The sequence below is a fragment of the Chamaea fasciata genome, unplaced genomic scaffold (assembly GCF_029207755.1).
Source record: "Chamaea fasciata isolate MVZ Bird 193981 ecotype frontalis unplaced genomic scaffold, bChaFas1.0.hap1 SCAF_2, whole genome shotgun sequence".
Taxonomy (NCBI): Eukaryota; Metazoa; Chordata; class Aves; order Passeriformes; family Sylviidae; genus Chamaea; species Chamaea fasciata.
In genome coordinates, this window is record NW_027094087.1 from 44344350 (window position 1) to 44369475 (window position 25126).

Sequence of the window (25126 nt, forward strand, 5' to 3'; positions counted from 1 at the left end):
CAGGTCTTGCACTTATCTGTTTCCTTCTTTTAAAGAAATTACTTCCTCTGACCTGACATTCAGTTTTCTATACGTAAGCTGAGCAGGTGAGTCCTTCTGCATGCAGCAGATAACTCACACTGTGACTGTTTTCTGTATTTGTTACATCTGTAATCTGTTTTTTCCAACCCCCTATCTAGCAGCCCAATGTTAGCAGTGCTAAGGGCATGTATTCTCTGTTTTAATAGGAACTTAATCAGATGCAAGGACAAAGTTTACTACAGTTCAAGAGATGGAATGGCTGCATAATTGCAGCAATAAAGTCTTATAAATGACAACTAAGACTACCTGGAAAGAGCTGTATCCATAATACATGTTTCTGAAACCGGAAGGGTGGAGAACAATTCCTGCAACTTACAGAGAACACTATGCAGTTCAGACTTTTGGGATAGGCGGCATTTTCTGACTCTGCACAAAACCATGGACCTTCCCACAAAAAAAACAGGCAAGCAGAGCCACAACCCCCAAAAACTCCTGTTACAATGTTTGAGATTGTAGTCAGTCTTATCTAGCAAAGAGAACAGTATAAACTAGACTACGCCTTCAAGAAGACTCAATTAATGAACTTTGATCCAACTCTGAAATAAAGAAGGTATAATTTGAGTAGCATCACTCTCTTTAAGGCATCATCTCCTATGTTAATAAAACCTAGTTTTTAAATACTACAGTGTCAGAGCACATGCTAGGTTAGGATACTAACATTAGACAAAAGTCAACTATTATAACAGCCTCCTAGCACTAGAGGTTTAATTCTGTTCCTCTCCTAGGCAGTGTTAGAAGTCATGATCCCTGGCCTAAGGGTTCTGCAATCTACTTTACGGCTGGAGAAGATTATTATAGAAGAACAAATAAAGGGGGGTAAGGATAACAACAATGAAATGACACAGTACAAAATCTGACTGCATACACTACTTGAGCAAATTGCGCCTCAATTATAAGCAGAGATTAATTTGGATTCAGAATGAAAATATGTGCAAATCATGCCACAATCAAAATGAAGGAAAAAGGTCAACGTTTTAACAAAGCCAGAAACTGATTATTATCTCACTATGCAAAACGTGATTTAAGCTTATGTGCCCAGTATAAAGACCCCCTTTACCACAGTAGCAACCATTCCTTTTGTCTCATTGACCTACTTCCTTTACAATATATATTCTGAAGATCTTCCCTGTCATGACAAACTGTTACTTTTCACGTGCATCTTACAAAACGCAACCCCCCCCCCCCCACCCTAAACCAGTTAAAGATTAAGCACAAGAATATTAGAGATTGCTTATTACAAATTGGGTTGTCTTGCTGGCAAACATAACTGAGGTGCCAGGTGAAGAATTAATCCATTGAGCGGGAATTTATCATTAGGATAAAGCTACCTTACTAACCCTGGAATAAGACAAAAGAGGACATGTGAGAGAGGACCATCTTTTCTACCTTTTTGCTCTGATCTGCAAATAATTTCAAACTGTGTCAAATTATATGAAGTAACTGTATGGTTTATTACTGTTTGATATGTACTGTATATTCCAACATGACAGAATTATAGATAATAATGCCAGAAATAACCACGTGGGTCAACCACTTTGTCCTATTGCTCCCAACAGACCTTGGCTCACGCATTATCTCATCAGTTTAGGTGCACACAAATACATGTTCACACATTTGAAAGATAGTATAAATACTAAAATTAGTTTGGAAAATGGCCTCAAGTTACATAAGGAGAGGTTTAGACTGGAAAACTTTTTTTTTACTGAAAGAGTCATCAAGCATTGGAACAGGCTGCCCAGGGAATTTGTGGAGGCACCATCCCTGGAGGTACTTAAAAGACATGTGAATGTGTTGCTTAGGGACATGGTTTAGTGGTGGACTCTGCAGGGTTCGGTTGGATTTGATGATTTTGAAAATCTTTTTTAGCCTTAATGTTTCTATGATTCCATGATTTGGCTTCCAAAGACAATAGAATCACTAAGGTTGGAAAAGACCTCAAAGATCATTGAGTCCAGTCGTTAATGCAGCACTGCCAGGTCCACCAGTAAACCATGTCCCCAAGTGCCACATCCACAAGTCTTTGGATGACTTTCAGTGATGGTGATTTCACTGCTTTTCTGAGCAGCCCGTTACAATATCTGACCACCTATTTGCAGAAGAATTATTCCCTGGTACCCAGCCTTAGTTGCTTCCTTGTTGCAACCTGAGGCCACTTCCTCTGGTTATGTCACTTTCTATCTGAGAGAACAGGCCGACTCCCACCTGGCTACAGCCTCCTTTCAGGCAGTTACAGAGAGTCATGAGGTCCTCTTGAGCCTCCTTTTCTCCACGCTAAACACCCCCAGCTCCCTCAGCTGCTCCTCACAGCACTTGTGCTCCAGACCCTTCCCCAGCTCTGTTGTCCTTCTCCAGACACGCTCCAGCCCCTCAATGTCTTTCTTGCAGGGAGGGACCCAGAACTGACCACAGGATTTGAGGTGTGGCCTCAGCAGTGCCCAGTACAGGGGGATGGTCACTGCCCTGGTCCTGCTGGCCACACCATGGCTGATCCAGGCCAGGATGCCATCGGCCTTCTTGGCCACCTGGCACACACTGGATCATGTTCAGCTGCTGCCGACCAGCACGCTCAGGTCCTTTTCCACCAGGCAGCTTTGCAGCCACTGCCCCCAGCCTGCAGTGCTGCCTAGAGTTGTTGTGACCCCAGTGCAGGACCTGGCACTTGGCCTTGTTGAACCTCATACAATTGGCCCTGGCCCTTTGACCCAGCATGTCCGGATCCCTCTGCAGAGCCTTTCTTCCCTCCAGCAGATCAACACTTTTGGTGTTGTCAGCAAACTGAGAGTGCACTTGATCCACTCATCCAGATCGTCAATAAAGACATTAAACGAGGCTGGCCCAAATACAGAGCCCTGGGGAACACCATTTTGTGACCAGCCCCCAGCTGGATGTAACTCTATTCCTTACCACACCCAAGGCTTGGCCATCCAGACAGTTTACTACCCAGTGAACAGTGCACCCACCCAAGCCATGAGCAGCCAGCTTCTCCAGGACAGTGCTGAGGGAAAGTGTCAAAGGCTTTTCCAAAGTCTAGGTAGACAACATCCATACCCTTTCCCTCATCCACCAGGCAGGTCAAAAATTGGTGAAATTAATTCACCTCCTTTGTTTATGAAATAGTTTGCTTCTTAAACTTATTCATCCAAGCATAAACTTCAGGATACTGTTATTCCTAGTGTAACAGAAAGAAAAAATCTAATGTCTTGAAGTAATTTAAAATTTTAAAATTAAAACTGAAAATATTAAGTGAAAAAATGTATTTATTAATGGTCTCAGCATGAAAAATGCAGTGGGTACTGTAATTCTCTTCAGATACAGGACATTTATCATGCCTGTGTCCAAGCAGTAAATAGCTGACATATCAGTGTGTCTAGGCAATTTAAATTACTGCAGTGGGTAAGCAACCAGGAGCATTGACATATCACATAAATTGCATGGGTTCTCAAGAGTACTGTAAATATAAATAGCTACTTAGATCCAGTTTATGTAGTAGCTCACTGTTTTTTACTGCTTTTCCTGTTTCACCCTATCACATATCAAAATTATTTACACCATCATTAATGCTTTCTCCTTTGTTATGTTTTGTATTTTTTTTGAAGATTTACTTCCACTACAGCAACATGCAGTAAAAGGTCTTAGAAATATTGCCAAAAATATTCAAAGAGGTGACAGCTGGTTGGAAAAGTAAAATGGAATTTTACTAGAAATATCAGTTTGGGAAACTGTCATTCATCATATTATAGCACTCCCTTGTCAGACCTTTAGAAGAAAAAAAAAGAAAAAAGAGAAAAAGAGGTGGCTAATGTTTTTCTGTACTGTTATTGTAAAATCTGGAAATCTCAACAGCAGGATGTCTGATTTCTACTGCTGTACTATTCTAATGATGGTGGTAACCATGTTTCATTCTCCTAGTGTCTTGTCTTTCCATCAAATGTCTAGTAATTGAGACCTTCAGGGCTGCCCTACATCCTCCACAGAACACATGGTTTAGAACATCTTAACTTTCTTATTTCCTTCCCAGTGGTAACAGTCTAGGGAATATATCACAAACAGCACTTTTTTGGTGATTGTGAAAGGTGGTCTCAGGAGTTTCTGAGAAGCTTGTGGGAAAACCCATGAAGTGGGGTTTCCCCATGGTTAAGGGAAATTACCTAACTCACAGAATAGGTGAAGTTGGAATGGAGCTCGGGAGGTTATTGTACTAACTAGAATGTCCTTATCTTCTCATGATGACAACAGGAAAAACCTCAAAGCAAGGTCAGCCAGGATCTGTTGCCCAAAACCATGTCCAGTTGGATTTAGCATATGCTTGCAGACATTCGTTTCTAGAAGGGGTATAAATACAAGACCATCTCTCTAAATTAATACAGTCTAATACAGCTTAATACAGACCAATCTTTCTCAAAAGAATTTCATTTATGTGCATTTGTAACATACACTAACACCAAACACATGCAATAGTTGGTAGGTTTCACATGCAGCTTTTGGCTTCTGCCCCCTTGCTTATACTAAGGGCAACAGCACTCTTACACAGTTGAAGGCTGTAGTCTGGCTTCAATTCTCACTGACAACCTACAATATAGCATTTTTGCCTTATTTGTTGAGGCTTGAGAGTACTAAGCACTGGATTTAACAGTGAATTGGGCATTTTACTGAAAGGAAACAATTCTATATTGGTAATTTCATTAATGTGAAATGTGTTTAAGCTCAAGGCCTGGGACATTTTGTCTTACTGTCCAGAGCACAATAAACACCAAAAATTCAAACCCTTATTATGCTTCTCTTCCAGAACAAAAGCCCCATTCATGAACATGCAATTTACAGTGAAACGCTGTCTGAGGGTGTTGCTTTTGAGTTTAGAGAACAATTACTTTGTAAATTATAACCAATATGGATTCTGTTTAGGAATGAAAGGATTAAGTGAACACCCACTAGATGGTGTTCAATTACTGCATGGGGTGACTGGGCTAGTTACACCTCCTATTCACCTCTGCAGCAGACTTTTCTTGAAGAAACAAATGTATTTGTATTAGAGGACAAAAAGGGGATGAAATAATTCTCTTAACTAAAAATTTGGAAAGGCTTTCGTAAATTATTTACCATCTGTGTTGAATGTCAGTTAGAGAAACTTCTAAAAGATATGACAAATATAAGCAAAAGAAAGCACACAAGGTTGTTTTGGATCCACTTCCTACTAGTCCACAGTTTTACACCAAAAACCTTGTATTTTTGTAACTGATGATATTATCCATCTATTCATCACATTCCCAAATCCTGCTGACATCATCCATTGGAAGATAATGGTTCATAAACACTAACCAAAGAAACACGTCCATTTTGCAATTAGTTTTATTAAAAGGATAAACTGAATAATTGGATGCCTACTCTAGCAGAACCTTTTTTCTTTTTTAGCAAAAGCTTAATAATTGCAACTAATCCCCACTAATGTTCATGAAACAGCTTAAGGAAGGAGAGGAAAAAACCAGAAAATAATAAAACTGCTATTTTAAGGGAAGAGACTTTTGGCATAGGCGCAGTATTGTAGCACTTCAGATGTTTTAGATTCCTGGGGATGACAAGGATGATAGCGATAAAGAGAATTGCTATTTGGAGCTGAATTTAGATAATATTGTCATTGCAGAATTTCCAGAAGGAACCTTTTCCTTTATAAGGCTCTGAAATGCAACCTCACATGAAAATTTTAGAAAGGCCATTTTACTGCAGATGACACCCCAGTGATGACATAACTTCTTCCAACTGCTGTTATGGAAAGATTAAGACATGCTAATAAGCATGTTTAGGAATTTTCATAAGGAGACACTGTCTACTGCTTTGAGCATTTACTGATCCTACACCGACCTACTTCACTATTTCCATAGCTCTCCAGGTTCCAGCATTACTGCAATCTCTATTTTTTCTTTCCTTCTTCCTTCTCTTGTTTAATTGGAGTTCCTTTCAGTGGCTGACTTGCTTTCCTTCAGTTGGTCCACATCACTCTCACCTTTATCTTTAAATTAGCCTGGAGTTTCTTTCCACTTCTCAGATTAGCTCATTCTGTTACTAGCACACAGAGAAGCTCTAAGAAAACCAGTAACGGCCCCTGCTGAGTCTGACTTGTTTATACATCATTAACATCTGCCACATAGCAATTAACAGATGTTTGGAAAGCTTTCCTACAGCAGGGGCTCCAAGGCTATGTAAATGATAACAGGATGCTCCTGTTTTTTAAGCTATGAAATGTTTAACCTATTTTTGCCATGCAAAAAGCTCAGTGAAGAGATTTTGTTAGGTTTTATTAGTCTCTCAAAACAGCAGAGTGAAGACAGTTACATGAAACTAATTTGAAACATTGCCTTTATTTAGCAGACAAGATGGTAATGGAAAGAGGAGTAGGATTATGAAAAGACTGAGAACTCCCCTAAGACTGGAAAGAACTGAAGTTAAGAGAAATCATACAAGAGCTTAAAAACAGGTGTTAATCATACCTTACTGCACTGGACAAAAGAGCTTGGTCAATTTGCAACTTAGAAAAAAATTAATGCTGCTAATAGTATGTTCAAAAATTATTAACGTGATGTTCATCATCTTTCTACAGTAGTAGAAACAAAAAGTCTTGTGCACCAACTAGAGCACCTCCTCTACACTGAATAATGAACTTTGCAGACTGAATAAGAGAAGAAAAGATAAGCCACCACTTGACCCTTTGACTTCAAACTCCTCACATGATAAAGAAAAAAAATTGTCAGAAAGAAAAAAAACTGGACGAAGAAGATCACAAGTTTCTTTCAAAAAATAAGTTGTTCTTTTCGAGAATTTTCTGATTTCCTCAGAAAAAACTTTTCTCCCCCCCAAATTCAAATAATCTGATGAAGCAAACCTCTGAAACACATTTGGCTTTACCCTGGCTTTGATTTTACAGTCAGATTTTTTTAAGAATTCTGATCATATTAAGCACCAGAGGAAACATTGTAATAGGTCAAGACAGAAATAGAACATAAATACTTATTCAGTAAATATAATTAAGAAGGCAAATCCAAATGCAGAAGTACACTTTACATCAAAATTCCCACTCATGTCTCATTTAACTTGCGGCAGCCTTCAGTATACTGGGCTTCTGTGTCCACCACTTCCAATTATCCTTGTGTTGTCTCCTTTCTGCCATTCTCAGCTTCTCTGACAAAACTAATTTCTCCTCCAAGAGCAACTGTGGACTGAAAAAATGAACATTTTTTTCTTTTCTCTGAGCAAAGGGAAAGGAAAACCTGGGGGCATCAAGCTTCCTAAGCACATGATCTCCTAAAGAGGATGTTCTTGGCCAGATCTCTCTTTTTCTGTTCTAATCACAATACAATGATTATGCCAAAAATTTCCACACCTAAGGATGCAGAAAATAATTTGCTCTACCCCAGTATTCTCAGCTTGGCAGACACATGGAGTACAAATGAGGACCAAAGCACCTTAGGTCCTGTTCTGCACGCAGTGACTGTGAGTGGAGCACAGGCTACACACATTCCAGCATTTTGCTTAAGTGAGCATTGCTTTGAACCGTTTTTCTCCTTAACTAAAGCTGCAGTCTGACATTCAGAAATTTCAGCAACAGTCTTAATTTAAGAAGTTCCTGACTTCCATCCTTGTTCCAACCCTTAGACCACAGTGATTGCTAGTGGATTGTGCTGTGAGGCAGGGAACGATGCTGGCTTTACACAGATAAATCAGACTCAGAAAAGCATGGAATAAAGATACCTACATGAAGCTGTGGAATGGATGGCCTCACCCAGACAGAGGAGATAAAAATAAACTCAGGTTTGCTAACCTAACAGGACCAATGCTGAGTGGTAGCCTTATTATCTATAAAGCATCACAGAGCTAAGGTTCAAAAGAAGGAAATCCATTATTTTAGGAAATGGGAAATGTTAGCATAAGATCAAGAGGGTTTATTCAGACACTGACTATTTTAGGGTGGATTTCAGCAGAGTGTTTAAGCAACAGAGATATTGTGTCACCGTTTTTCAATATAACCAGTGGTTAAAAATGATTTAAAATTGAGTATGAAAAATTGTATGAAGTCTATATTTTAGGTTTGTTTTATTTTTCAACTGCTGAAATAGGAGTTGACTTATAGAACACATATGATAAATTTTGAAACACTTAGCTATGAAATGTTAAAGACAAGTACTACGCCATGAAGTATTCCCCTAATAGAGGATACAAATCCATAAAAACACATTATGAGATATTACATGTTAATTTAGATGAGCAGTGGCAATAAATATGAGTGTTCTTACAGTGGTTTGACTAAGCAGATATCCTTTCTCCTCCTTACAGAAATACTGGACATAAAGAAAAACAACTGTCTTCTTGAAATGAGCACTTACTTTAGCTGCAGAGGAAAGAGATTGAAACGACAAGTCAATCAAATTTTAAATGGGCTTCTTATAATTCTCACAGTTGGTACAAATGAAAAGCAAACAATGGACGCTTTCTTCTAGTGGAAGTGTAGAGTAATTTATGTTGCCCAATGTACTTTTAAAATGACCATACTGGTTTAAAATACTGTCTCACTTTTACAGCAATAGAGACTGCCTTTACCACCATATACCTGGCAAAAAATGCTTCTCCTTAGCCAATTCAAAGAAAGCCAGGGAAGCAGATGAAATTTTTGAGCATTAGATTTTATAGTTTCTCCCAAGAAACTGACAATGAAACAGAAGGAAGCTCTCACATTCTGTGTCACCAATAAATCCACAGAAAAGAAATAAATGCTATTGTCGGGGTGTGGGTGCATATCCCTTCCCCATTAGAAACAAAAATGAAAAAGAACCCCAAATATTTGTAGAGGAACAGAAAAGGAGAAAAGTCCTCTGCTTTCTGGAACTGGCAGGTTCTCTAGTGGGATACGTGAGTTACTACACGCTGGCCAACACCGATGCAGCAGCGAGATTTCACTGTCTCGGCAGCTCCAGAAGTATCGGAGGCATTGGCACAAAGGACATGCATTCAAGACTTGAAAAGAAGGCTGGCGCCTGGGAGATGAGCTGCATCATTCTGAAGACTTCAAACATCAGTCCTGAAAGACAACTGGAATAAACTGAGTAACATCAAAAGGTGGCTGTCTTGGCCATGTCTTCTATTTAAATTCCATGCAAGGAGCCCATTTTAAAATTTTTATTAAGCCAAGTATGATTGCAGCTCTTGGCGAACAAAGTCCCTAGACACTGGCATTTTATGTATACTGATCTGCTGAAAAAAGCTGCTAGAAAAACCAAGAATGCCCAGGTAGGATGGATTTGGACCTACTAATAACGCTGAGCTACTTTTTGTCTGGTAACAACCAAGGCAGGATTTGTTTAAAAAATATAGTGGTTTTTTGTTAGCTGTGTCTGTAAAATCCTTTCACCTTCAGGTTTTTCCAGGTCTGAGAGGAAAAATATTTTTAAAAACTGTAGCCAGCAGAATGACCAGGTGCTTGCCAGCAATCTGGATGATGGTGTGAGAACCTGAGCTCTCAGAGGGACTGGAAAACACTGGATGATTGATTGGACTACTAAGAACTGTCTCTTGCCTACATTCTCCTCTGCAGTAACAAAGCTGGTAACCCAAGGGAGGGCACTGCCATATAAGCAGGTGGCTCTAACAAGAGGAACCTGTGTGTTTTACACATGGAAAAAGTCTTCGAACTCAGTATTTGCTTTTGTTTCACAGCAGATGAGGAAGGCTACTGAGCACAATCGGTGCTATAACCCACTGCAGGTGCAAGGCTGGGGAGTGAAAAACAGAGCATAACCTGGCCAGTTTCTCCCTTAAGGAATCAGTGCCAGTGTTTTCCAAACAGGGAGCAATGGAACTTGCCAAAGGTGCCCCTGGAAATGCCAGCTGTTTGGCAAGTAAGGATAGCTCCTCTCACCTACCAAGGCAGGCTGCACACCATGCCTGCTGCTACTGCCTAGAAGCAAAGTGATTGATGCTCTGTGGTTCTACCCTATGCATTAAAAAAAAAACCTCCTAATGTAACACTTCTTATGAGAATAAGCAGGGGAAAAAAGCAGCAATCTCTATCAAGGCTCCTCAAAAAAGGATAAATCATATGACTAATACAATAAAAATTCAGCACTGGCTTCAGGAAAAGCACGGAATCACCAGTACCAAAAGAGTTACAAACAACTGAAAATATGAGGCTAGAATGCATGCTAGATTTTGGCAGGAGCCTGACCTGAACTCCTGGCACCTGCCATCATCCACCAGTGGTCTGCAGATCCTCATCAGTTCTTAAGTAACTGAATGCAAGCCAAGGAATTTTAAAACCAGATTGTACTTCTTAGGTATAAACCAATACCTGTCAGTGTTGAGGACATACTTTGCAAGAAATTAAAACACACTTAAGAGTGAAAAAATTCAATGAATCTGATTTTCACACTACATCTGTTAAGACTTAATTGTCAATTAAGCAGGATGTTTCAGAACTGATTAAGTTCCACTGAATTATTAAAAAACAAAAAACTGAAGTAATCTGTCAAAAAGTATTCAGAACCTGTGGGAGAACAAATCACAGAGATATTTTCTGTGGTATGTTGACAGTATGCTATAAAAGTAGTTGAAGCAGTGTGTGGTATTCTAAAAAAAAAAAAAAAAAAAAGTCTTTAAAGATAGGAAAAATATTCAGAGACCAAGAATGATTGTATGAGCTCTTGAAATGTGCCCATATCTATAAAAAAAGTGACTTCTCTGATAGGTATTTTAAATATCACATTAGCATGTCACAAAACTGGAATACTTGACTAAAGCAGAAACTGTTGCAAGACTTCTGAAATTCTAAGGCAGACAATGTTTATACAACAAGCAGACTCCTGTTATTAATAACCAGATCTTTCCATTACTTGCACTACAAGTATTCTGTACGCGCACAATGTATTTTCATTTGTTTCAGGGAATCTGTTTTCCATTCAAATGCCATTAAATAGCCAATAACTTTCACACTTTAAATAACCAAATCCTTCAAGATGTGCATTGAGACCACTTGCCTCTTGCTCACAACTCTGCTGAAGCCTGATCACTTTTATTATTGGTACTATTTTTGTGCTGATTTTTTAAAAATTGTTTTCATTCATTGAGAAGCTGTAATTTATCTTCTCATTGAACTGTTTCTCAGAAAGCTAAATAGCTAGTAATGTATTTTCAAAAAATCTTGCTCAAGTTTTTACCTAACCAGTAAGCACTGCAGTCAATTGAGATAAGAACTCTCAATCTGCATCACTCTTCAGCCAGTCATCAATGCCACAAAGGGAAAAAATAGGAATCAATCACAACAGAGACACGAGCTCAGTATAACCTTACTGTTGCCTCACACAGACATACCTGCAAACATACAAATGTAATTAATACAATGTCAGCATAAATGTAAGGATTGAAAACATGGCTGAAGGCATGGAAATAGAACTGAAGGGAACAAAAAGATGTATTTTCCCTGTGCAATGATAGGCTAAAACATGCTCCTTTGTAACTGATTATGTTCCATGGTTCCCTTTCCTCCTGCTCTCCCATCTGACCGTGCACACTTCCTTGCTGCTGCATCTGCAGGGCTACAGTGCCGGAAGGCAGCACTCACCTAACACCACTGCTCTCAGCTCTGCTCCCCTTCAGCTGTTTTTCGGACTCTCAACCAAATACAATATTTTTCTGAAAAATGGGAGCAAACAAATAAGTTGGTGCAGAGGCCAGCGGTTAATACACCAAAAAAAGAAGCCTGACCAGCAGAGCAGATTTGAATCTGCAGGAGGGAACACTGCATTTCTCCTCAAGAATCCCATCTTTGATTCTGTTGAGTAGTACCTTGTGATGCAACCATTATGAAAGTCCACTACTGTTTATTTTGAGTTCACAACAAAACACATGTCCAAACATAAATACACATTATCATGACCTTAGGAATTTGTGCCATATTTCTAAACAAAGAACTATTTATGGTCAAATTAGCTTTTAGATAAACACACAGCCTATGTATGTTAGTTATCAGAGTGAACATCTAATCGATGAGGACAAAAGAAAAAACAAAAAACTCCCTTATTTAGCTTATTTAATAACCAACAATTGGCTGAGGCACAACATTATTTATGTGCAACACCAATTTTAATATTCTACTTGGATGCTTAAGGGAAAGTAAGTTACTTTGAAGACTTTGACAGGGTTGTGGTAGGATTTCCTAATGCTTTTTGGGTGATGAAGGATATCTGAGGATGAAAAATCCACAATAGAAGACATTTTCAGCAATCAATGTTTATCTCAGCTTTTGATTTCCGTTCCTTAACAGGAACAGTATTTTCCTTTACTCACAACCCCACTTTAAGAAATGAGTAAACAATGATGACTAAGAAGCATTGGCTAGAAATGGCTGATTTTGTTTCATTTTCTAAAATTCAGAAGAGATTAATCTAATGATCTTAAACCATCATGTTACTTCTTTTGATTTATCTTCACTTTAGCACCGGGCAAGGGGTCATTTTTGTCATGCATACCCAGCTTGCAGAGTTCTCTACTGTGTTTGGAGGATTTGAGCAACAATGATATATCTGCACTAAAAAACCACTAAATGCAGAGATAGAGAGAAAACAATTTCTTTGTTAACACATTAGAAATTTGACAGCATTCAGTTCCCAGCTGTATCAATGGCTCCCCATACAACACTTCAATCCCCACTTCCCATATGAAGCTTCTCCAGTTAGACGAGTTTCAATCTTATTCTTTGACTCTGAATCCTAGATTTTAGATCTGACACTGACGTATGACTCACATCAGTCTGATTAGTTACAGTGTATGAAATTCAGGTCAAAATGAAGACACTGAAGTATAGGCACCTGAACTCCCGCCAAAGGCAAAAAACTCAAGACCCAAAAATAAAAAGACTGACTCAGCTCATTCTGAAGTGCTCATCTACTGACTGGTCCGTCTTGGCTCTCCCAACACCACTGACTGCACCATCACTGACCTCAACTAATGACAATAGAGAACTCAATTTTTTAGCCACCACAGCCTTGCACCGTGTCCTCTCCTCAGATCCCCTCACAGCCATGACCAGGCTGATGCTGTGACAGGAAGCAACACATCATATCAAGCCTGCAAACAAACCACAACTTTGTGCCAACTGTGTTCCCACAAAAAGCTTAACCAACTTGAACAACTTCTCCAAGGAAACTTACAACACACTAATCCTCACTGACAGGTAGGTCTCCGCCATGGAAATATTGCCTCCGGTACCCTGGTACTGTAGAACATAGGAAAATCTCTTTTACCACAACTGAATGAATGAAGATGCCACAACACCTTAAATCTGGACTGAGTAGGTACAGAAGAATCAAGATCTTTATTAGGCAAGTGTCAACTGTTACCAGTCAAGGTAATGACGTTTGTCTTCTACCTGGAAGAGAAACAGAATAATCTTCCCCAGAAAAAAAAATGAACATAAGCACAGTTCAGATTCAATGCATTGCAAAATCTTAATTTACTGAAGGACTCTTGCAATCCTTTTCAAAAATTAATAGACATTTTTTTTATATGTTCTTCAAGAGCACATCAGAGATGGCAATTCCATGGAGCTCTAACACAGCATTAGTTTCTAATCTGCAATATGAGCCTAAGTGTGCACAACTGTTTTAGACACAAATTTTACATAAAGGGTCTCTCGAAAATGCCCCTGCATTGCAATGAAAATTCAGCGTAAATCAGCAGAATTTTATCCTGCCCATACCTGTGGTCTGAAAAGTGCTAGAATTTCTGATGCAACAGTTTGTATTATCTGTATTAGATATTACTAGACATTGTTAAGTATTTTTACATCACAATAAGAACAGTAACAGAGAACAATTTATCACAAAACTATCACTGCATCAGGTATGATGATTTACATGCACATCCCACAGATTACCCAAAACTTGGCTGGTTTTGCAATGGTTTGCCATACATCCCTGTGGTAACATAGTTTTAACACAAGATTACATGGCATATAGCCATGAATCCAAAATCCCCAATGTGCATTTAGTGTAATAAATTTAGTTCTACTAACTGGTAAAAAAAAATGCTGTCATATTAGTTTTGCACTGGCACAAATGCTGTGCCACACTGCCACATCTCATTTACTGTTCACCACTGTTTATAAAGAGGTGGCTGCTTCCTTTCATAAAATTACCAACAGCAATAGAACTAGGCACATATTTACAGAGTAACTTGGTGTGAAGCACTGCCTCCAAAAGCAAGCAAATTTTTTTGGACGGTGTCTTTATTCCTTTATAGAGCTTTTTTTCTTTGTCAATATGTAGAACAAAAAGTCTGTCAGGAAACTCTGCATTTGTTATCAGCTCATTTTCCTTACTTGGCAATACTGTAAATATTTTTCTTCATTATCACCCTGACAGTAAATAACTTTGAAGGTGTGATTTAATTAACAGGAATGCAAATATTTCACAACTTTTGCCTACTTTAAAGAAAATGAGTAACAGAGAAACCCAAGCACCAGGAAACCAATGACCAGAGGTAGTGAACTAAGGTCCACCAGGCAGGGTTCAAGATCACTTTAGGCTGGATGACAGCTGATATATTTGCAGTGCAGTTCATCTGTTTTCTTATCTGCTAAACTGTTCCATAATAAATCATAATTTATTGCATCTTTTGCAACCTTGTCAAAGGGCACACCTAAGATTTTTGCTTCAGTAATAAATTCCACCCACCTGTGTACAGGAATTCACTTGACAATCTGCACATAGCTAAAATACTTTGGTATTTTTTAATGCTATCACCAACAACTCGTCTGGTTTACACAATACCACATTTACTTCCTACTAAATTTGACTATGCTCAAAAACTAACAGGAGATTTCGAAGTAATTCTCCAGTCACAACCCACCCATGAGCAAAAAACCCATGAACAAACAACCCTAAGGCTGGCTGGCAAAAGTCTCCTATTTTCAATTCATAAGTGTTTCTCATCCCTCTTTTCGCTTGCCTTTTTCTTTGTGGGAGTGTTTATCTCTGCATAGGGACAGATCAATGTCAGCAATATTTCTAGATGTACACAACTAAACTGCTCATGAGGATGGTCACATGTTTCTGCATATTCTCTGTAAAAAGTACAGCAAAACCAAAACTTCAGAACAGCCCTAAGTCTTCCATATTACTATAAACAGCATCCAACTGGAAAACACCAAGCAAATATTTATGAAGATGGATTGTTACTGCCAGGGTGCTTCAGATTTTGCTGAGAGGTTTGGGTTTTTCACTTACTGGCAATTAACCAAGAATAGGTAGAGAATAACCAAATCATTACAGCTTGAAGTTCAGCATTGTAAGACTCGCCACTTGTATGCAAGATCACACGTTAAAATTGCATCTAAATATGCAGTAAGTGAAGGGCTTTCTAAGATAAGTGGTGTCATACCTTTTCCTTTCTAAAGGCACTGTTCAGGATGAAAGAGAATTATTTCATTATATAAGTGGAAAGCTGCCAAAATAATTGCTGCTTTGCTATTAAGTTCACTATCTTGACCTACTCTGAATATACCAGGACAGACACTTGAGATAGGTCTGTTTATTTTCCTCGTATGAAACTCTTCTAAACACAATGAATAAAACTACTGCCTTTAAAATACTTCAAGTGCCATATTTCTCTGCTATCAAATTCTGTGTCTGCTTGCAGCCACAAAAAAATGTAAAATTCCAAGCAAGAGAAATCAAGAGAATTGCTTACCACTGTGTTTATGCTACTGGCCAAAGAATCCATACCAAAGACAGTTAAAAAAATATTTAGGAACATTAAATTCAAGTGTCAACATTTTTCTATTTATGATGCTACTGCTGCAAGCCTGACCTCAATTTGAAATGCTAAATATGCATAAGGGCAAAGTTTTTTTTCTTGTCATTATTTATTAGTTTCTGTTTAATGCTATTTCCTACTCATATTAGCAAAACAACTGAAATTAACTTGCCTGCATTACAAACAAACATCACTACATACCACTTCATTAAAAATCAGCATGTGTACTGTTATACTTGGAGTAACCAATTAATATGTATGAATGGCTAGGACTGAAAAACATTTACTTGTCTAACCTTGTCTTCAGAGACAACTGTCTGAAAACCACACCTTCAAAACTAAAAGTTTCTGTATTCACTGTCCTTCAGGCTGAAAAACTCAAAATAACTTCCCCTTTAGGTTTTTAACTTAATGACTTAAGTTTTGAAGGGGAACAAAGTCTAACACCCATACATTAAAAAATAGTATTTTAAAAATCTCCATGACTTTCAAGGTCATAAAGTCCTTCTAAGGATTTATATTCTGTGAAATATTAGAAGCTCTGTGTCAGCAGTGATTTAATGTATCCTTATCACCTATAGATTTTTGGCAGATACCGGAAAACTTTTTTTTATTACAGATACTTGTGTCCTATTCTTGGAACACTTGCAGCTCTTTTAAACTGCACTCTGCCCTCGGTTTGACAGGCTTGAATCAAAGTGTATTCTGGCCTCCTTCTTCCTCCCTGTCTCTCAAACCCTTCCAGAGCACCTTGAATTTCCTTCTGGTTTTGCATTTCAATACTCCCAAGTCACTACAGCATTTGCTGGTAGGTGGGCAGGGCATCCCAGCCTTTGAATGGCTTTTGCTAGACAGCATGCTCTCCTGGTCAGCATGTGCAGATTGCAGCAAACAACTACGAAAGTTGGGATTTCTGCCTCTTTCCCTCAGCAGATGAAGTAACAGAGTATTTGTCTTCTAAGTGACAATCCTCTCTGGAAACTGGAAAACTTAACCTTTCAAAAGCAAAAAAACCCAACCAACCAACCAACCAACCAATCAAAAACAAACAAAAAAACCCCAAAACAAACAAACAAACAAAAAACCTTGGGAAAATTGCAAAACCCAATTTTTCTGAGGAAAAAAGCATATATCATTAAAAAAAATACTGTATCATTGAAATAACAGAAGAAGATACTAAGACAAAAGAAGCTTAAGGAATGGGGTAGAATTAATGAAGCCAGAAAACCTGCAGGAAAAGGCAACAACCTATGCACTTTTTATTTGTGTGCTGTTCCTATCTTCTCCTCAGATAGCACACTTCTTGAAAAGACACTTGTGATTTTGGTTTGTTCTTAACTAGATTATGTAAAAATCAAAGAAGATTTAAAACCAAAAATGTAGAACAGAACTCTGGGCTCTGTTATCAACTCACTCCCATCACTGCTTCCTCTAAGAAAAAAGGTGTCACAGAATTACTCACTGGTGAAGTGGATAGAAGATAACAGGACCAGGACTGGTATGAACATTATTACAATACCCTCATTCTATTTTCTGTGGCATGTAAGCAATTGAGGAACTACACACTGATCAGACATGTAAATTATGCAGAGATGTCATCAGCAAGTCACCAGTTTCTAAATCACCAGCCTCACTTCACTTGTGTAAAGGGTAGCAGTGTCTGTAAGAATCCATATGGGCAACATTTAAAAATTGGCTTCTGCTGATTTATGTAACATAAAGAATCTTATCCCAGTGGTTTGCAAATGACATCTCTAAGGGGACCAGCAAGTTTCTTTTCCTTCACAAATACAAGGACAAGAAAACAACTTACGTTCAACTTGATCAAACATTACTGAGAACAAGAAATCTCTTGGTGTCATGTAATATTCTCCTTCATATTCCAATGATGCAAAATGCATGAAGCGGTGCTTTCGAAGACACAGCCTTTCATCCACATCTGCATGAATGACATCTTCCTTCTGGAAAAGAAAAAAGGTCCACCAGATTTGTAGATGAAAGATGTCATTAGAAAAGATCCTATATCCAATCTCGATCAAACTCAGTATTTTGTGGGTAGCCACAACAAAAAGCTACCAGCAATTAAAGTTCTATGGCACAGTCTTAAAGAATGACATGCTCATATGATAGTCCAAGTATTTTTTGGCTTACTGAGAGCATGCTTTAACAACACCGGTGAGCCAAAGTACTGGCTGGACATCACCAAAGGCTGCTCCTGCTTCCCACTCCCCTGCTCTTGGCTATGTGGTCCTGCAGCGCCTTGTTTGCCAGCTCTGCCACTTGTTGGGCTCTTGCTGAGTCAAATTCAGATTGCTAACTCAACAAAAAACCTAAACCCATCAAACAGTAAATAGTATTTCTCCAGGTTAGTGGCGGGCTCAGCAAAGGCTGAATGTGCTGTCTATCCATGCAAACGACCCATTCCTGAAGTTAATTATCAAACTGTGGAGCAACTCCTAAAATGGGAGAATAACGATGTTCTAATTAAAGTATGGGCCTATCTTTCAGGGAAGTCAGGAAAATGGGAAAAACAATGAAAACATCAACAAAAGAGTCAGGGATAATACCAACAAACCCAAAGATTCAACTAGTCAAGCAAACAAAAAATGTCCAACTTCACCTTCTCCTCAGAAACATTGAGAGACTCAGGATCAAAACCATACGAGTTGACAATACTCTGATGAGTAGCACCGACACTTACGGCAGCAAAAGAGGACAGAGACCCAGCGAAACAGAGATATTTACACTTTAGGATTTCAGAGATGGTAACTGACAACAGGAAAATGAGAAACTCTAAAATTCAGAACACACAATGTGTGTATTTGAACATTGATCATGGAACAATTACCATCATATATCATATGTTACTGTATTTCTAAATAGAAGGCTTCAACTTGCCATTTAATCCCATGCCTTGTACCTCTGTGTTAGCATTAAAGACTTGTTAAAATATTTCACTGAATGATAGGCTACAAGCAACTGTTATAGGCAATTTTAGTTTTCCCTTGGAGCATGTTTGCTCGCCTTAAACCTCAGGTTTCAACGAAGGGTAGGAGGCAACCAACAACAAGAAAAAACCCCAAATACTCCTAATTTAGATTTAAAACAGTCATATTCGGATATGCAAGGAAAATATGGGCTACCTCTAAGTATTTGAAGCCAAGACTTGCTTTGGTTTAGACAGAACTGCTTTAATCTTTTTACAGTATAGAGCTCTATCATGGCCTACAACCCAAGTGCACTGCTGCTGTTCAGACCTGTGTGCACCGGAAAATACTGCTTAAAAACCAATCCAGTGTAGCAACAAATGTAGCTTTATACGTTTTAAAACTTTAGGGGACAAGTGCCTCTATAATTGCTTAGTTAACAAGACTCAACAAACGCTCCAAATCTCAAATTAGTATTTCATGGTTGCTGGGTATTAACATGGTGCATTCTTATTAAAATAACATCCTTCTCACAGTAACATAAGCAATTTTTCCCCAATGGCGATTAAAAAAAAACCAAAGGGAAAATGTTTTCACAGCTGTCCTTTAACCAAAATTATGTAATGAAAGATTTATGCAATCTTTCTGCATAAATACAAAATAAAAAAAGTTTAGACAAGAAGTAAAAAGCAAATTCTACAACATGTTCAAACCAACTGGATTTTCAAGTTTAAATCTTGCAGCATCGATCTGAATTCCGTCTAAAGCTAAATTTATTACTGATAACAGAAAACTGAATTCCAGCAATCCACAATTTTAACTGAAATACATAGGTACACCATATAAGAAAAATATTAAGCTGTTTAGAGAGTGTCCAAAGGATGGGAACAAAGACGGAGAAGGGCCTTGAGGAAAAGTTGTGTGTGGAGTGGCTGAGGTCACTTGGCTTAGGTGTGTTCAGCCTGGAGAAGAGGAGACTGAGTGGAAACCACACTGCAGTCTGCAACTTCCTCATGAGGGGAAGAGGAGGGGCAGGCACTGATCTCTTCTCTGTGGTGACAGTGACAGGACCTGAGGGAAAGGCCTGAAGCTGTGCCAGGGGAGGTTTAGGTCGGATATTAGGAAAAGGTTCTTCACCCAGAGGGTGGCTGGGCACTGGAACAGGCTCCCCAAGGAAGTGGTCACTGCACCAGGCTGGCAGAGTTCAAGGAGCATTTGGATAATGCTCTCAGGCACGTGGTGTGACTCTTGGGGTGTGCAGGGCCAGGAGTTAGACTCGATGATCCTGATGGGTCCCTTCAAACTCAGCATATTCTGTGATTCTGTATTCACATATTCATTTATTAACTATGAAGAGTGCCTTGTATTTGGAAAGGAACCTATTCCCATCAGAATTACAATAACATGTGATTATGGACTCATCAAATCCCTTTCTATTTGTGAAACTGGCATCCCTGATTTGCAAAACAGCCTTGGCTAGGTTCTCATGAATGTCAGCTTCACGACTAGCACAGATGAGGACGAAACTGGATGAAATAAATCAGCTGTGCCATCTCCTACTTTTTTCCCTAAGTTTTGCAAAATTCCTGACATCCTGTCACTATTAAAGAAATTCATCATCTGCAAAGAACACCCTTCAGGACATGAGCACAAGCTCAGCTAGAGCAGCTACTACCTCATTTAAAAGCTGTATCCCTCCCTCTCATTCACTATTATTTCTTCACCAGTACATACATATCTCTCCAAGTCTTCAATAAGCAGGGATGCCAGACCCACTAAAGACAGCTGGGTAAGGGATGGAAATTTCCAGGAAGAAGTAGAAAGCTCTTGTTTTTTGAAAAAAAAATCCTTATAGGCGTAACTCCCATTTGTTCTTAGGAGAGATAAATGTTTGAATAACTATTCTAATCATTATTCCAGGTGCCTAATGAAAGATTAAACAAAAAATGTTTTCAAGCAAAGGCTGATTCAATCACTTAAAACTAAGATTGATCTTCTTTTGAAGTATCAATCTAAAGAGTGCAGAGGGGAGCAAGCTCTCTCTCCACAGCTCAGTATCCTTCCCACTTCAATTAAATCCTGACTAATTTCCAAGTAGTTTTTCCTGAGTCATCCAATGAGTCCTTCAGATAAAAAAGATTTGACATTCCTGACGTTTTTAAAAACACTGCGAAAGCTCATTTTGCTCATAAAAATGCATGTATTGGTCAAAAAGCAGTTTTCCTCCTAAATCCTATTCCACAAAATGAGCTTTAAATAACGACAGATATACTGTAAGAAATAATTATGTATTTAAGGCTGAACCTCAGATATTAAGGTATCTGTCACCTCACACCTCAGCAGTTTCCCACAGTGCAAACTCAAGGGAAGCTGGATACAAAAATTCAAATTTCAGAGGCACAGTGGGTGAGAAGAATCTGTTACTATTACCACAAGATTCTTGTAAGCATAGTTTAAAATAACTCTGGGACTGACTTGGGCTTATTTCTGCCTCTAACAGTGCCATATAGAAGAAATCAAACCACAAAGAACTATGTGGCATTAATGGTAAGGCTTGGGCTGAAATTCCACTCTCAGCTTGTTCTTCTGGGTGTGGGTCCAGCTGGGGCTTCAAACACCGGGTGCTCCCACGTGCTCCATAGCACCCTCACAACCAAGAGAACTGAGAATGAAATTTCAGCTTTACCCTGGAATTTAGCTGCCTTTGTGGTTTTACGTCAAGCCTCCAGTGCCAATTTCAGAATGTGCATGGTAAAGCTATGACAGCTGAAAGTAAATTGGAATTGAATGACACGAAAAGGGCTCCAGGAGGATGCTGTGCAGTTGACATGGCAATGGATCAGGAGCTGACCAGCCATTGGCATCTACAAGCATTACCAAAGACTGTGGTTTCCTTCCCGGCTTCCTGCACTGAGAAATGCCTAACAGCAACAACACTACTTCACACCGTTAACTTTCATGGTGAAATAATTAATCTGTATATCAGTCAGTCTCCTAAATTTTAGATGCTATTAAAGAATTCATGATGTTCATGGTGTTTAATTTTTGGCTTTGGTGCTTTTTTTTTTTGGCATGAAAAATAGCAAGCTTAAGTCAAAGAAACCCCGTATGTTTACTGCAGCTTTGAATTTATTTGTTTTTAATTAAATAAAAATGAAGGGTTACATAAATAAAACTTTGATAACCAACCCTTAGCTGTGTTTTTAGTAACACTGCTGATCACTGTGATGCGATTTTTGGTAACACTAATCCTGTCTCCATTAAAGATCCAAGTCATTCTTAAGTACAAACTCTATATATGCTGCTGCTTATAAGAGAGAAATTATTTTAAAATATCATATGCACTTATCTCTCCCTTCGATTTAAAATTATGTCTTCCCCTTTCATTAATTTTACTTTTATCCCTTTGCTCAGAATTTGGTGTTTTAACATGCCTGTGCCTTTCAAGTTTTCTATCTTAATCTTTTCTGCTTATGAAATAGAATACACTTTCCAGTTAATTTTTTCCAACATAACTTTTCTTTCTTTACTCCTTTCCATACAAGCTACTTATTTTGTCTCTTTTTATCCTTTCATTGCCTTTCTTTCTTCTATTATCTACATACCTTCCTTCCTTTTTCCTTGGGAAAAAATAAAATTAAGATATTTTAAACATTCCCCCCCCCTCCCCATCTGAAAAGAGGATCAATACTTTTTTCTTCTTCTTCTAATCTGAAAGAATTAACTTGTAACACTCATTTTACCAGCTACAAGAATAACTAAACCAATGCATGGGATGTAATTAAAATCCAGTTGGTGCCAGCTGGATCTCCGGGAGCCTCAGGTTTGGATCCATTAATTCACACTCGATCTACAGAAGGATTTAGCAACTCTGTATCACATTTCTGTACCACCGATGAAAACGTTGCAGTTAACTAGTGTCACTATTGTATCTCAATTTAACCCAATCAATTTTGAAATGATCAAAATAACAGAAAACATAACTCGACCTCCAACTCTGCTGCACATGTTAACATATCCAGCACACATGCTGAATGCACAGAGGAATAATGTTCGGAGCTGAATGTTTCAAAGTTTCATATGATGCAAAAATTGACAGATGAAAAAGAGTTTTGACAAGAAATTAATTTGACAGAAATACGTGACTTACAGAAAGCTCAAGATCATAATATTTAAGAAAGCTTGCATAAGTACGTGCAAAAGTAGATTGTACTTTTACAATAAAGAATGTGAGCCGTGTCTTGATCAAATGCACCAGTTACCAAAACGAACACCAAGTTAAAGAAATAAGATCAGAACCAAAATGTTCTGATGATGTGAATTGATCTGTATTACTGTTTTCAGCATTATGTTTTCTGAGCTTGCAAATCAAACTGCTAGTCTGGACACAAAGTAAGCTGGGGGGAGGTGGCAAGCACAGAACTCATACAGAGAACATATTTCTCTGGAAATCAATTTGAAGTATTTGAGTGACTACATTAAACAACTGCATTACAAAAAGCTCTAACAGTCTTGCAATCCCTAAATATGAAAAGGACAAGAGATTAAAAATACCTTCTCAGGAGCTACTTCTGAGACAGAGAACAGACTGCTAAAAGAAGGACAAGAGAAGAATGAGAATGCAAAAGTCTCATGTCTAGCTGCTCTTAATGGTTGAATATAAACATTTGAAAATTAAATGAAGCCCTTTCTGCGAACTAACAGGTGCCACTCCCCTCCTTTCTTTCAAATAGCTGCTCAGACAGTTCTGCTGTGCTGGTACTAATTAGTGACGGTTATGTTTGAAGCAGCAGCTGAGGAGTTTATTTGCATCTAAACCCCTGCCGTTTTTGGTTTTAATTTTTCTCTCCTTCCCTTTGCATTTCACTGAGTTCAGACTAAATTGTGCACACAGAGCAGATCTACTGTTACGAGCACCCATACCAAATGGAGAATTAACTCAAACATGAGGATAACAGAGAAAACAGTCTCAGTTTATAAGGGTTTTTAATTTCAGCATTTAATTCTAGAATTTCTGCCTTACCAGAGCTTATTTTTAAACATAAGCTTGAAACAAAGGAGGAAACTAACACATTCCCCCTAACAGAATATAAGAAAGGCAGATAAGGTACCCAAGCTCTAACAAGCCAGGGAACCAGTTAATTAATTTAACAAACCATACATTTTCACCTCTACTTGCAAGTTATCACACCAGCCTACTTACACATTCCCCTACTGAGGCTGACACACCACTCAAACACACTGGCGCAGAAGTATTAAATACATACAGAGTGGTAGGGGGACCACATTGATGCCTCAAAGACAACATACTCAGGAAACGTGTCCATACAACTTTCTGGGAGAGCTCATTACATGTATTTGACAGTCAGTAGACTTGGGTGAAAAATGTGTTATAAGTACTTCTCACTGATCTTTCTCAGTCATATTCACATTGAAGTGCAGTTAAAATGTGAAGACACAAATACATTTATCTTTAAAAGTAAAAGGAGCTAGATATTTTTGAAAGATACTATGTGTGAATGTGTAAACAATACACTGTGCTTAACTAATGTGCCTTTAAAAGCATAGAATCATAGAACAGATTGAGTGGGAAGGGACCTTATAACCATCTTGTTCCAATCCCTGGCCATGGGCAGGGACACCTCCCACTAGACCAGGTTGCTCTAAGCCTTATCCAGCCCAGCCATGAACACTTCCAGGGAAGAAACATCCACAACTTCTCTGGACAACCTGTGCCACTGCTTCAACACCCTCACAGTAAAGAATTTCCTCCTAATAACTAATCTAAACCTGCCTTCCTTCATCTTAGAACCATCACCTTTTGTCACATGCCCTTGTAAAAAGTCCCTCTTCAGCCACTTCATAGGAAAGGTGCTCCAGTGCTTCCATCATCTTTGTACCCCTCCATTGGAGTCACTCCAGCAGGTCCATGTCCTTCTTACATTGGGAGGCCCCAGAGCTGGATGCAACTCCCCACATGGGGGTCTCACGAGAGAGTGGAGGGGCAGAAATCCTTGACCTGCTGATCAAGCTTGTTTTGAAATGCCATAATGTTTTTATTTTATCTCCTCCTTCTCAATTCAAATGATGTATGGAATATCTCTCCACACACCTTCTCAGGAGGAGCTGGCAAAGCCTCTAAGCCATCTGATTTGGCTTACCCTGAGCTTGCAGATCTTGAGGATTTTCAAACTGATAGGACTTCACCTTGTAAGTGTACTTTTGCTGCAGAAGGAAACCATATGCCCTTTCAAATAACTGCTCACTTCGACTGGGTAGCTCAGATAGAGGCTCTACTTCATCTGTTCTTAACTACATCAAGAGAT

General features: G+C 38.7%; 1 protein-coding gene across 1 annotated transcript in view; it reads right to left on the reverse strand.

The window, feature by feature from the left end:
- Positions 1 to 25126, reverse strand: part of MICU2 (mitochondrial calcium uptake 2) — a 136459-nt gene that overhangs the window by 43901 nt on the left and 67432 nt on the right. The window contains exon 2 of the mRNA XM_066175867.1: positions 17687 to 17834. Coding sequence (XP_066031964.1) covers positions 17687 to 17834 — 148 coding nt within the window. The remainder of the gene's footprint in view (positions 1 to 17686; positions 17835 to 25126) is intronic.